Consider the following 14,096-nt stretch of genomic DNA (forward strand, 5'->3'; position numbering starts at 1 on the left):
AAGTTCAGAGTATGTATTTCTATATTTCATCATAAAAATTAATTCACTTTATTTCTTAAAATTATTTTTCTTTCATTTTGTTTCAGTGATTGTGGTATGTACACATATTTATTTGTTGAATGCATCAGCAATGGAGTTTTTAATATGGGTTCCATTGATATCGATGCAAAGTATCTTCGTCAAAGGTACGCCACAATCATATGGCAGTACGAAAAAACAAAGAACGATGATGGTGCGATTAGTGAGAGTGAAGTAATTGGAACTGTTGCTAGCAAATTTGGTGGACCCGCATAGCAAAAGAACATTCCCCCGGATACCAGCAATTATCCTACACCAAGACCACAAAAATCTAATTTGAGATAGTTGATTGGTAGTAGAAGTTTTTTAAAGTTTTGGATGATATATATTTGTTTTTTCCTACTGTTTTAAGTTTTGGATGATATATAATATTCACTGTTTTCTTCCAATTATATATAATATGCACTGTTTTCTCAAGTTGGATACTAACAATACACAATTTGGACATCAACATTTTTATTGGACTTTAGTTTGAAAGAAACCTCATAAACATAGTACCAAATAATTCATATCCATTGTTAAACTTAACTTGTGGGTTACAGATTGTCTATTATAATTCCGGGATACCAGTTATATAAAAACTGCATACCAATTGGGTTCAACATTAAACAGTTTTAATTTTGGATATTAATTGGAAACCAAATAAACAACACTTAAGATTACATGAAATAAGAGTGCCATAGAATTGGTTTTCAATTTGTATAAAATTGGTATCCAATTCATATATGATTGTTTTTTTTTACTTCATAATCTAAGATAAAAACTAAAAAAATAAAAAATGTATGAAGTTGGTATCCAACCTGTATAAATATTCGAAGAAACGAATCTGACAATGTAAAACAAAAGAAGAAAATTTGGTTTTTGAAATACAAAAAAAAAATCGAGGAGAGAGAAAAATTTGAACAAAAATAATAATATGATTTTTGAAATACTTTTAACAGATTAGAGTAAAAACAGGAAAACAAATATTCCTATTTTGTTTTGAATCTCCTAAATTTATGGCAATTATGAAATATCATTAATGTATTCAAATTAATTACTACAACTAATTTCGTTTTTTACTTTTTCTTAATTTTTAAAAATCATTTTTTATTATTATTTTAAAACTTTTTTTAATAAACTGTTATAACCTGAAATTTTTTATTGTTACAACTTGAAAGTTTTATTATACTGTCATAACTTGAAATTATTAGTCTCATGTATGTCATTTATAAAATTTTCACTTCAATATATTTTAAGGAAAAATTGCCAAGATACACATCTTATTTTACTATAATTTCAAAAATTCCCTCTCGGGTACATCATTTCTCTCTCGCTGATACATCCATATCCCCCTTTCGGATACATCCCTCCCCTATGTATCCGGATGTTCTATCCCCTCTATCATGCATCCCTCCCCTATGTATCCAGATGTTCTATCCCCTTTATGATACATCCTCCCTTCTCGCATACATCCCTCCCCTATGTATCTGAATGTCTGCTAATGTATTCAGAAGTCCAATGATTTATTCGAACTCCATAAATTTTAAGGGATTTTTGTAATTTAAAAAAAGAATAGAAAAATAATGTAATTAGTCTTAAAAGTGTGAATTTATGTAAATTAGACATTTTAAATACATATGAAAAATTACCGTTAAAAGAATATTTATGTGACTCTCAAAAATCAACACACACAAATCGGAACGGAGTGAGTAACAAGGGTAGATTATGTTGCAAAAGAAGGTCAAAGTAGGTGGAAAGGAATTTGAGATGTGTCTTGTCTATTTGTCCGAAATAGGAAACAATTTTACGATTTTCTAGATCTACCATATCTCCACTCTCATCTTATTGTCGATGCACTGTCTTTAAAGCACACTTTGCCTGCCATATATTATCCAACATCCAGGTAGCAGTATATATTATATAGTGATCTAGAAATATAGGCAAGAGAAACAAGCTCTTTTACCATCCACCACATAAGACGTTGGCAAAAGATCAAGCCAAACATAATGTGTGCGTTTCATACGGTGGAAATCTTTTTTATAATTTTTTTTGAGGTTCTATTGGTTAAAATATTTTTAGGAATTAAATTTCTTAAAGACTAGAAAAATGACTTTTGTGTGAATATAGCTAGAGAAAACAAATTCTAGCACTCAAGGACATGGTCACCTAGAACTAGTGGTCATTAATTTATTTTTGAAGAAACATTTTTCTCTCTACCAAAAACACCCATAACATGCTAGCTACATATATGCATAACTGCTCTTTGAAATATACCCACCAGTAAAATCTTTTGGCTATACGACAACATCATGTGGTTGTTAATTAATATGACCAGGCAATGCCATATATATCTCTTTGGACTATGTCATGAAAAGAAAAGAAATGGCTTACTATAAGAATGTATATATATCAAGATTCATGCTAATAAATATATTGTGTTAATTTAAGATACTTTTATAAGATCCTTTCTCACGACCACTCTGATTAGATATATCATCTTGTTAGGTGTTACTGCTATAGCTTTTTTATTAAAAAATAATAATAAATTGTTTCATTATAAAGAAATCTAATATTTAATTTACTAAAATTGAACTGCTTAGGTTGTAGGAAGAATCTTTTAAGATACTTTTATAAGATCCTTTCTCACGACCACTCTGATTTGATGTTTCATCTTGTTAGGTGTTACTGCTATAGCTTTTTTATTAAAAAATAATAATAAATTGTTTCATTATAAAGAAATCTAATATTTAATTTACTAAAATTGAACTGCTTAGGTTGTAGGAAGAATCTAGTAAGTAGTACTTAGTACTTAATTTACAAAACTATTCAATTTCTTAGTTATAGTAAGACTACTATTTTATTTTAGTTGTGAATAAAGACAATCAGCTTGTTGTGTTTGCTGCCAAAATAACATGTGTGTCATAGTCCACCAGAGCTGCGGTTTAATTTGACCCAACAAGCCATCCGCTCTTTCGACCATAAATATGCTACACTCTAAATTGTATTCTATATATCGACGACGAGAGGGAATTGCTCGGATGGTAAGCACCCTTCACTTTCAACTCGAAGGTTGTGAGTTCGAGTCACCAAGGGAGAAAAAGGGGTGGAACTCCTAGGAAGGGTAAAAAAAAATATTCTATATATCGACGCTTCAAACTTACCAACCCCACCCGCCTCAGTGATTAGACAAATAGTATTACATAAACTGAGACGATTCAAACTTGCCAACCCCGCATTCGATATACCGTTACCATGCATCAATTTAGACTGCTTATTAGAACTGAAGTCAGTACTATTCAATTCAACCTGAAGTACAATAATCATAGTTAGTGTCATCTAACTTGTTGCAGCATGATTAATTGTTTTGCTTTAATATTTTTTTTAAAAAAAGGTATTCCTAAAATAAGTGTTGCTTTAATATTTCAAGACAAAGTATTAATTGTTTCCAACTACATGCACCTTTATATTAAAGAACTATTGATTTCTTCTCCATGGTGATTAATTCTCAAGAAACACTATCTAACTAGTATGAGTAACTTAGTAAATTATATCTACATTTATTAGATAAAACGATACTTATTTTGAGACAGATAAATATTTTGCAATAGGTGTGGAGTATGATGCAAAAGAAGGTCGAGACAGGTGGGAAGGAGTTTGAAATGTGTCTTGTCAAATTGGCTCTTGCTTGTCCTAAATGGGAAACAATATCTCACTGTTTTGATTTACCTCATCTTTTAATCACTTTGCCTGCCCTACATTGTCGAATATTTATCTAGCAGCAGATAATCCAGAGATACAGGCCAGATCAACAAGCTCTTTCACCATCCACCCCATCAGTGTCGTATCTTTTTAGGCCAAAACATAGGGTATGTTTGGTAGGGTGCAAATGTTTTCTAACTTCAAAAATAAATAAATTATTTTCTATAAACAAATTGTAAGGATTTGTAAGATCATAATAATAAAGGAAAGAGACATTCTTTTGAAAATAAAGTAAGATAAATAAATTGAAGCATAATAAAGGAAAGAGGGAAATAAATTAAAAGATAAAGTAAGACAAATAAATTTAAAGCAAAGGAGTATTATATTACTCAATAAATTAAAGCGCTAACACCTCCGATCCCAAGAAGTATATTTCCAGTCAACGTTTTCATCACAACAATTTCCTTCTATTTCTATCACATACATAATATATTCCTGATACCTTACGTACCCTAACTATAACTGAAGGAATTAATGTACATGTGATGAAATAATTAAACTACTCTTTCAAATAGCACTTTGGCTATGTGAAAGTTAATTGTTCTAGTATCACAATAAGCTGAGTAGTAAAAGGTTTTGGCAACAGTAAGAAAAGTCTCTTTGATATTGGCATCCAATTTCGAACCATCAGATTCAGATAGCACGAGCTCTGCTAGCTGTTGCATGTCGCCTTCTATTTCCTCACTAAAAGTCAACATTCCTACCTCCTGCTTTTCACTGCTTTGGCTGTCTGCATTTTGTCCCTGAAATTACAGGACAAAATATTAGGCAAATGCTATATATATTTATCTCTTTGGACTTTGTCCAGGAAAAGAAAATAAAAAGTGGCTACTATAAGAATGTATGATAAAAAGATATATATGTACGAGTATACACCTCAAACTAATTAGTGTCCCTAATTAAAGTAAAAAATAAATTGGAGGCCTAACTTTTAATTATGTTTTTATTTATAAGATACAAAGTTATATTTCTTTTGTTGTTTTTTTAATAAAAGGGCTTTATTTTTCTATCATCTTAAAGTAATTTTGCAGCAAATAGAGTTACGTTATAGCTAAGAGATGGAGAGTGTTTTCTAAATACTCAAGTGCTAAAAAAATAAAGTAGAATGAAAAATATAAAACCTTGTAGAGTTGAAAGAGACGGAGTCGTTGAGAAACTGTATTGGTGATTTCCAGTAGCCTTTGGTAAGTTGGATGGGACAAGAATATCTCCTCCGATACCCAGTGAACACTGCACAAATTTAACGTGCGAATTATGAGTTGAGCAGCTCCTTCATCACATCCTTCTCCTACTGTCAGCAGCCAATTTTCCCACTATAGCCATAGACAAAAATTAGTCATGTAATAAAGCAGCATATATATAGTTATACTACACCCAGTACTTACAGCATGACGCAAGTAGTGATGGATGTCTCTGCCATGTGTCAGCAAGGCACTCAGTGAGAGATGGTTTAGGGTTCCAAGAATAACCCCGACGAGCCTCTGTTCTGTGCTGTACCTGTCATTGCCATTGCCATTGCCATTCATCAATCATCACAACATATAATATAATACTCTTTATGTGTGATCAAAATATATAGTGCATGATTGTTACCTGGAATTCAGAGTGGTGCTAGACTGTGTGAATTCGCGAAGAAAGGCAGCCTTGTCCTCTTGTTGGCAACCAAAATGAGACCTCACACAGTCCATAAGAGCTGCGGTTTTGACCCAAGCCATTCGCTCGGTCGACCTTTCAGCCTCAAATATACTAGCACTGCCTAAATAGTACGTCACCAGCAACCTTTTCTCGCTTACTCCAAACTCTCCTAACCCGCATTCGTAGTACCACCTGCATGTGCCCGCCCATGTACTTTACATACTTTACATATATATAAACACTACTTACTCTACTAATTAAGTAATTTAGCGCGCGTGTTGTTATTAACCCCATCCTTTTTCTTTTATAGCTGGCAAGTTCACTTTAATTAATAGAGTAGTAATTTTAATACTTTTGTCATGACTTATAAAATTGGTAACTTACTTGCGAATTCTTCTCCACTCGAACTGGTGCAAAGCTTGGCAATTGTTATAGTCCGATTTCGCTAGCTCCAGGTATAGGCTATTGTTAACAAATGGCATCCTGTATCAAATAAAATTATCAGTACCTACCTAGCTAGCAGATTTCAAACAAAAGGAAAAATAATTAGTACATTCGAGAGGTCAAAATGATTTGATTGTATTGGCTAACGTGGAGGTGTAGTGAAGTCTGACGACAAAGCACATCAGTATCCAATGTTTAGTGTCAATTTATTAACGCTTGTTGTTTTGGAAACAAGAAACTTGATTTTTCCCAATTGTCCTTATATATCTTTGCAAGGTCCCACCATTTCTCAGGGTAATTTATTGGTTGTATTCAATTGTAGCATTTGTTGAAAGAGAAATCAATCATTGATGAGTGTTCATTTAATTTGATAGTGAAACGAAACCAAACAAACAGAGAGACAGACATAAGGTGTGTCTGCCGTCTTTTGCAACTATATATGGTGGGGCTCCAATTACTAAATATATAACATCGCTAGGCTAGCTGCTACCACCTTTTAAGAATTAAAACAACATTTTTTGTTTTTATTTTATCATTTATTGCAACAGTGTAAAAGTTACTCCATATGATTGTGTAACACATTAAATTCTCTCCATTCATATATTATCTTTGTGCAAGAAAAGGTTGTTGTGTAAAATTAATATATTTATCAATCGCATGTAAAAAGTACCTATACAATGTTTTGCCAATCCACACGTCATCTTCACCACCATAATGTTCTAAAAAGAACCTTGTTTCTAGCCTGGGCAGGCTAGCATACCATGGCACATCTAATGCATATCCCACCTGTAAGATATATAATGTTGTAGAAGATCAAACAAATGAATGTGATGAATAAAAAGAAGAAGAAAAAAAAAAACCTTTTAGATAGAGATAATAAGTTCAATTGCTATATATAGGTACCTCTCCAGGTAAATCTTTAGTAATGATCCACTTGTCTAGCAGTTGATTTTGAGCTCGTTTTTCTCTTAGATAATTAGAGGTGAATATTCTGGCATTTTCAAGTATTTTCTCTCCTGAGAACATTACATGAGATGCCCTATAAAGATTATACATTCCTGTCACTGCTTGATTTGATTGCCCCACGAAGCAGAAAAATTCACCTTTGCTCTCAAAATGTTTGAATACGTCTGACAAAAAAAAACAAGTACAGTACATTATGTATCATGAGTACAATAGCTAGCATATACTTTTGTTTCACAAGTATGTATTTGTTTTCTAACTAATTTTATAAATAAATTTGAATACAACTTTAGTTTAAAACATAATTTTTTAAAAAAATAAAATACTAAAGCCAAAGGGGTCTATGGTAGGGAAGTAGATAATTACTAACCAGCAGAGACCACGTAGCCATGCAAGCGCAAAAGTCTAAAAGCCATGGCCGTGTCATCAATGTCTTGAACTGGGGAATTTCTAGCCCAGCAGATTCCTTCATTTGTCCAATATCTTTAAAAACAAAAACATGGAGTACTATTATTATATTCCACTAGCACAATATTAAAAAAATAATAATACTAGCACAAGAAACCAAAAATAAAAATAAAAATGGATACTCCTACTTAGAGGAAACGATAAACCATCACAGTCCACAAATTCCTCAACTTGTTTTTAAAAGTACCTGCTAACGTAATCAATGCACTCTTTTATTTCTGGCTCAAAATATCGAGAAATTCCAAGCCTTTGCAACCGATCAACGGTCCAAATATGTTCAAACAAGTCCACAGGATACACATTAGGAACTGTAGAACATATAAGTCGATTTGAACATCAATATTACAAGTAATATAATATATAGTAGTAATATTTTTTAAAAAAATTATATACCTCCGCCGTTGAAATTGTGGACAGCATTTTTGAGATAATTGAGGCAATTATGATCTTGAGTTTGCATAAGTGCAAAGGCAGTGGAAGATGGAGAGAAGAGAAAAGAGCCATCAGTGCACTGAAATTGAAGCAACTTTTGCCAGTCCAAATCTGTCATTCCTTCCAAACTGTGGAGTAAAGTTGTGGGGACTTTGTGCATAATGTCCTTTGGTATCCTATTATGTACATTGGCACGCACACGTTACGTTATCATTACTCACATCCACATACAAGCTAAAGAAAGTAAAAGTACTTCCACTTTTGTATCCAAAACTACCCTACTAAAATCTGAAGAAGGATTAGATATGTTTTTATTCATAATGAGAAGCATGAAAGATAATAAATTCATGAGCTACTTTTTCTTGTAATGGAAACCCTCTCCTCTCCATATAAAATTAATGTGTTATTTCCTAATTCAGATTTAGTCATGTTTCAATATGAATACTAGATACCAAGTGAAAAACAAAAACGAGAAATAATGTATATCATATATATAAAGTGAAAGAAGAGTAGCTACATATAGGAAGTATAGGTATGATTACCTTGTGAGCTTTAGTTGTCTTCTGGCATAGATGTCTTGCAAGACGGGAGAATCATAAGGAAAATCTAAGCCTAATTTTTTAGCAATCTCAATGAGTGAAGGAAATGCCACTTCAAAGCCTATAGGCATGTGCTCTGCATTCTCATCACCAATCCTGCTCAAATTCTCTCTCATAAACGACATTCCTATAATCACATACGAAATTGTTAGTCAATCATCATTACATCGCGAAACTCTACTACGCCTTTAGTAATATACTTGACACATTCGATATATGTAATAAAAATTAAGATTGAAACATTACCAAGTAGAGTCTTGTCAGGATGCAAGTTCCATGACTTCAAGGCAATAACACAAGCCAATGTGTTGATGACACGATCATAAACCAAAAAAATGGATCTGTCACCCCATGAACCATCAGGCAACTGATTGTTCGCAATCCATTCAACACTTGAAGGGAACTGAGGAGTTTCAGTTCCCTTCACATCTTTCACCATGGCAACCCATGCTGTGTCATATGCCGAGACGCTTATTTCTCCGTCTCCCATCGATCCTAGCATCGACCGAACAGCATCGATATGTTCCTTGTTGGATGATGGATCGTACACCTTTTACATACATACACACACACAATAAAAAGTCAATTATGTGATGTTGATTAATTAAACACCTTAAAATTAGGTCTGAAACACCTTTAAAAGCTAGCGTTTTATTATAATAAAAGTGCACAGTTAATTAAAAAGTTTCTATTTTGGCTTAACAACAACCTCAAGTGTGTGTGTTTCCACGTCCACTTCCTCTGCGATGTCGTCCCACTTGATAACCGGCAACGAACCATTTTGCACCTCTTTGTAGTCTGCATTTTTATTTTTTTGGTGTGAAAAGTTCATAAATATTCTTATAAAAATCGTTTAGAAAGCATGAAAATTACTATATCACCTTTTGTACGACGTCTAGAAACAGCATTACATTGCGAAATTCGATTGAATTCAACATGTTCTCCAGAAGATCTGTTGCCTGTATAAAACAAAAACAAAAACAAAAAAAAAGCATCCATTAAAAAAACTCTGCTATGGACATTTTATTCACGCCACATGTATGAAAAAATCATGCCTTAAAAATTCCGCTAAGGACATCTTACTCATGCATCAAACAAAACAAAAAAGAACAGAGATGGCTATAGATTTTGAATTTTAAAATTGATTTGGACATGAAATTGAAAACATTTCCAAACGAAACGCTAAGTTAAATTAATCCTGATTTTTGATAGAGAAATAATAAAAAAGTTTTTAAATTATTTTTAATCTATATATATATAAGAGATGATAAAAATTGTGCATCTGTCACTAGCTAGTAGTAAAGTTGAAAACGACTCAAAAGCTACTTACTTTTTTATGTGTCAATTAAAGAATTTTAGAAGAAGGAGCAGAGTAGAAAGTAGAAAAGAAAAGCTTACTTTTAAGGAATTTGAAAGGTTGATTTGCTGGAGAAGAAGAAGGAGGAGGTTGATAGTGAGCAGTGAGGCTAAATCTCAAAAAAGAAGCTGAGATCGACATGTTTAAACTTGTTTTTTAATCTGTTGATCAGAAAAACTAATTATAATTATACTAGAGTAATAAAAAGCCAATTAGTAATGATGATATATTTTTTGTTTGTTATGATGATGAGGATTGAGGAATGAAAAAGAGTTAAGAGGATTTATATATATAGAGGGAGAGGGAGGGGGAGGGGGAGAGGAAAAGAAACAAGACAGAAATGACTTCACGAGATATGCCCTTAGTTGGTACATTAGGATCAAATCCAAATACTTACCACTTTGACCAGGGGCGGCTCAAACCTGTTGGTGGCCTAAGACCAAAATCAAACTAGAGGCCTTAAAAAAAAAATTATAAATATTTTTATTTTAAATCTATTTTTCTAGTTTTTTGAGATGCAAAGTTGTTAATAATTTTTGTGTAGTCAATCTCTTCTAATAATTCTTTTTCAATCGATAATATAGCCAAACCACTCAATCTTTCTTGAGACATTATCGATCTTAAATAATATTTTATTATTTTTAATTTTGAAAAACTTCTTTCAGCTGAGGCAACTGTTACGGGAATTGTTAACATTATTCTATAAGCAATGTAAGCATTTGGAAAAGAATCAAGTCTTTTTATTTGATTGAGTATCTCAATTAGAGTATTGTCTTCTACTTTTATGATTTCCCTTAACACTTTTAATTCAAAAAATAAGTCTAAACCGTCAATATCGGAGTGAGTATTATGTTTTAAGGAACATTCAAGTTTAAGACAATATTTTTTCAAATTCTCATCATCTAATGATCTCAATTTCTTCCCACTAAATAGAAAACCAAAAATATTTTCATATACTTCAAATTGTTCAAATCTATTTTGAAGTAAAAAGATGGCTTGGTCTACTATATATAAGAAGTAATCAACTCTAAATGATTCTTCAAGAAATCTTGTGATTTCATTATCAACATTCTCATCAAATTGTTTTTTTCTATAAATTACACATTTCTTACGAAATACAGGTTCTATATTCATCTCTAATGTAATTTCCTTAGCCGAAATCATAGTACTTGTAAATCCTTCTTCTCTATATGTTTTAAAAAAAGAAACTAAACCTCTTAATTGATCTATAGCGACATCAAAATCTACCAAATATTTTAAAACACTATTTACAATATCAAATAAAAAATATAATAAACATAAGACACAAAACAAAAATAATATTAGAAATTAGAATGATATTACCGAATTCAAAAGCTATGAAGACTTGATTTCCAAAAATGAATCGGGCTGCTGCAATATAGTTTTCTCCAAATTTAAAATATAAACTATCAATAGAACGAGTAAATTTTTAAGCTTTGAATAAGAGAGAAATGTAAGATTAGAAAAAAGAAAGTGAGAAGAAATAGAAGGGAGGAGGATAGAATATATAAAAAGAAAATTAGAAAAAAAATAAGGTTAAAAAAAAAGATAAACTTGTACATTAAAAAAAAAAAATTACACAATTTTTTATTGAAAAGTCAAAAAGTCATAGTCATATCTATCATACTATCACTTCATTGAGCCGTTTTGCATTTATTGTCTTGGTTCTAACAATTTCTTTTTTAAAATTTAATCCTTCCTAATTAACTAAAAAATGGGGCCTTTGCATTTATTGTCTTAGTTCTAATATTTTTTTTTTTAATTTAGTCTTACCTAATTAACTAAAAAATGGGGCCCCTATAAGGCAAAAGACTTTTTTTTAAGCCTTACCAGCCGCCCCTGACTTTGACCATACCTTTTTCAAATACATTTTAAACATTTTCCTTTATTTATTTATTTTCTTCTTTTATCTATACATTTTTAAAGTTATTTTTATTAAATATTTATTTGACCATAGCTTTTGAAAGTAATTTTTAAAGTTTTTCCTTAAATATTTCTTTGACTACAAAATTTAATATGATTTTCAATTATTCTAGTTTTTAAAGATTTTCCTTAAATATACTTTGCTCATAAATTTAATCTTTTTTCCTGAAATGTTCTTTTACCCATAGATTCTAAAAATAATTTTTTTAATTTATTTTTTAAAATATTTCTTTGATCATAGATTTTGAAAGTGGTTTTAAAGTAATTTTTATTAAATATATCTTTGACCGTAGTTTGGAAAGTAATTCTTAAAGATTTTCCTTAAATATTAGTTTGACCATAAAATTTATTATGATTTTAAAAAAATGATATTCAACAATTTTTAAAGATTTTCTTTAAATATTCTTTGCTCATAAATTTTGAAAGTAAATTTTTTTTTTCCTGAAATATTTTTACTGGTAGATTTTGAACATAGTTTTTAACTTATTTTTTAAAATATTTATTTGATCATAAATTTTGAAAGTAGTTTTTAAAGTTTTTCCTTAAATATTTGTTTGACTATAAAATTTAATAAGATTTTAAAAATATAATCTTCAGTCATAAATTTTGCTAGTAGTTTTTGAAAATTAATCATCAAAAAAAATAATTTATTATAATTACTCCAACCTTTGATCATGAGTTTTGAAAGTATTTTTTTTAAAAAAAATTCTTAAATATTTGTTTGGTCATGAAGTAAAGTTTGATCATAAAAAATTTAATCTTTAATCGTTGATTTTGGAAGTTATTTTTTAAAAAATTCTCTAAATATCTATTTGATCATAAAAAAATGTGATCTAAAATCATAAATTTTGGGAGTAATTTTTAAAATATTTCCTTAAATAAATATTTGCCATGAAGTAAAATTCAATCTTATAGTTTTGATATTCATTCATAGATTTTGCCATTTTGGAGTAGTTTTCAAAAAACTTCCTCAAGTAAAATTTGGTCATTAAAATTGAACTTTCCTTATAAATTTTAGGAGTTCTTTTTTTAAAAAAAAAAAATCTTAAATATTTGTTTGACCAAGAAGTAATATAACTTGATAATAAAAAATGATTTTTAGTAATAAATTTTGGAAGTAATTTTTCAAAATTTTCATTTTAAATATCTATTTGGACATGAAATAAAATTTGACCATACAAATCTGGTCCAATCACAGTAATTAAAATATTGACCACAAATATCTTTTGATCATGAAATAAAACTTGATGATAAAAAAAATGATTTTTAGTCCTAAATTTTTGGGAGTATTTTTAGTTTTTTTCCTTAAATATCTTTTTGACCATCAAGTAAAATTTGATCATAAAAAATTAATCTTCAATCATAGATTTTAGGGTACTTTTTTTAAAAAAAATCCTTAAATATTTGTTTGACCATGTTTCATCATAAAAATCTAATCTCTAGTCATAGATTTTGGGAGTATTTTTTAGACTTTTTCCATAAATATCTTTTTGACCATCAAGTAAAATTTGGTTATAAAAACTAATCTTTCGTCATAGGTTTTTGGAGTAGCTCTTTCAAAAAAAAAAAACCTTAAATTGATCTCTTATTTTATTTTTTTCTCTCAATCAATTTCAATGGCAGAACCAAATGATGCAGACAAAAATCACAAATTAATAATTGATGTTATCTCAGATAACATTAGTGAGACGGCATATAAGGACCAGCAAACAACAATATTTCAAATTAATGATGACATTGAAGTTGCAAGTCAAGTAGAAGGCTATATAGGTTCTTACTACCTTGCAACTATTGTTCATCCTGTTGGTGCTTATCATTACAAAGTCAAATACAGAACTCTGGTGAATAATAATGAAACGGCGCCACTAGAGGAATTAGTAAGTGTCTATGAGGTCCGTCCTATTCCACCTGATATTCCACATGAAATGAAAATCTACGAGATCGTTGATGTGTATGACAATGAGGGATGGTGGTTCGGTGTAATCACTAGGAAAGTTGAACAAAAGTACTACGTCTATTTTCCTACTACAGCGGATACCGTTGCCTATTCTATTGATAAGTTGAGGGTTCATCAAGAATGGTCTGATGGCAACTGGATAGTTCCTTTACTAGGTTAAGGATATATACATTTTGTCATTCTATTGTCATTTCCAGTTTAGTCGCAATATATTATTACTATGTATGTTCATATGTTATTTCAATCTTCAATATATAAAACATTTTGGGAATTAGTTGTCTTCAAATATTTTCTAACTTCTCACACATTTTTGGAATTTTCATTAACAAAAAACTTTAATTTATTAATCGAGTAAAATGCATATCCAAACACAACTTCAATTTTAAAAACTCAAATTTACAAGCTTCAATCTCACAATTTATAACAAACAAAAATAGACTCGAGAACTGAATGCTACATTTTATTAGCCTTAATGGCC

At 30.3% G+C, this 14,096-nt stretch overlaps 2 protein-coding genes across 2 annotated transcripts; one reads left to right on the forward strand and one right to left on the reverse strand.

Annotated features, from left to right (window-relative positions):
- Positions 1 to 4,302: 4,302 nt before the first annotated feature.
- LOC125807650 (ent-copalyl diphosphate synthase 1-like) lies at positions 4,303 to 9,953 on the reverse strand. The gene is made up of 15 exons (XM_049487385.1): positions 9,759 to 9,953; positions 9,242 to 9,319; positions 9,070 to 9,158; positions 8,607 to 8,910; positions 8,304 to 8,487; positions 7,723 to 7,937; positions 7,517 to 7,637; positions 7,232 to 7,344; positions 6,802 to 7,028; positions 6,569 to 6,684; positions 5,839 to 5,937; positions 5,413 to 5,646; positions 5,205 to 5,316; positions 4,941 to 5,132; positions 4,303 to 4,562 (listed from the first exon to the last, which is right to left on the reverse strand). Exons 1-15 carry the CDS (start codon positions 9,856 to 9,858, stop codon positions 4,314 to 4,316), a joined length of 2,433 nt encoding a protein of 810 aa, XP_049343342.1. The 5' UTR covers positions 9,859 to 9,953; the 3' UTR covers positions 4,303 to 4,313.
- Positions 9,954 to 13,277: 3,324 nt separating this feature from the next.
- LOC125807812 (protein AGENET DOMAIN (AGD)-CONTAINING P1-like) lies at positions 13,278 to 13,778 on the forward strand. Its single transcript, XM_049487543.1, has one exon. The coding sequence runs from the start codon at positions 13,278 to 13,280 to the stop codon at positions 13,776 to 13,778; it is 501 nt and encodes a 166-aa protein (XP_049343500.1).
- Positions 13,779 to 14,096: the final 318 nt, after the last annotated feature.

This window comes from Solanum verrucosum, unplaced genomic scaffold (assembly GCF_900185275.1).
Source record: "Solanum verrucosum unplaced genomic scaffold, falcon-dt-bn FXZP01000183.1, whole genome shotgun sequence".
Lineage (NCBI taxonomy): Eukaryota > Viridiplantae > Streptophyta > Magnoliopsida > Solanales > Solanaceae > Solanum > Solanum verrucosum.

Excerpts from the sequence above, each read along its gene's own strand:
- LOC125807650 (XM_049487385.1), bottom strand. The coding sequence starts at position 9,858 with ATGTCGATCTCAGCTTCTTTTTTGAGATTTAGCCTCACTGCTCACTAT. Across the intron at positions 6,685-6,801 it reads CTAAAGATTTACCTGGAGAG|GTGGGATATGCATTAGATGT; the intron begins GTACCTATATAT and ends TATATCTTACAG. Across the intron at positions 5,133-5,204 it reads ATCACTACTTGCGTCATGCT|TGGGAAAATTGGCTGCTGAC; the intron begins GTAAGTACTGGG and ends CTATGGCTATAG.
- LOC125807812 (XM_049487543.1), top strand. The coding sequence starts at position 13,278 with ATGGCAGAACCAAATGATGCAGACAAAAATCACAAATTAATAATTGAT.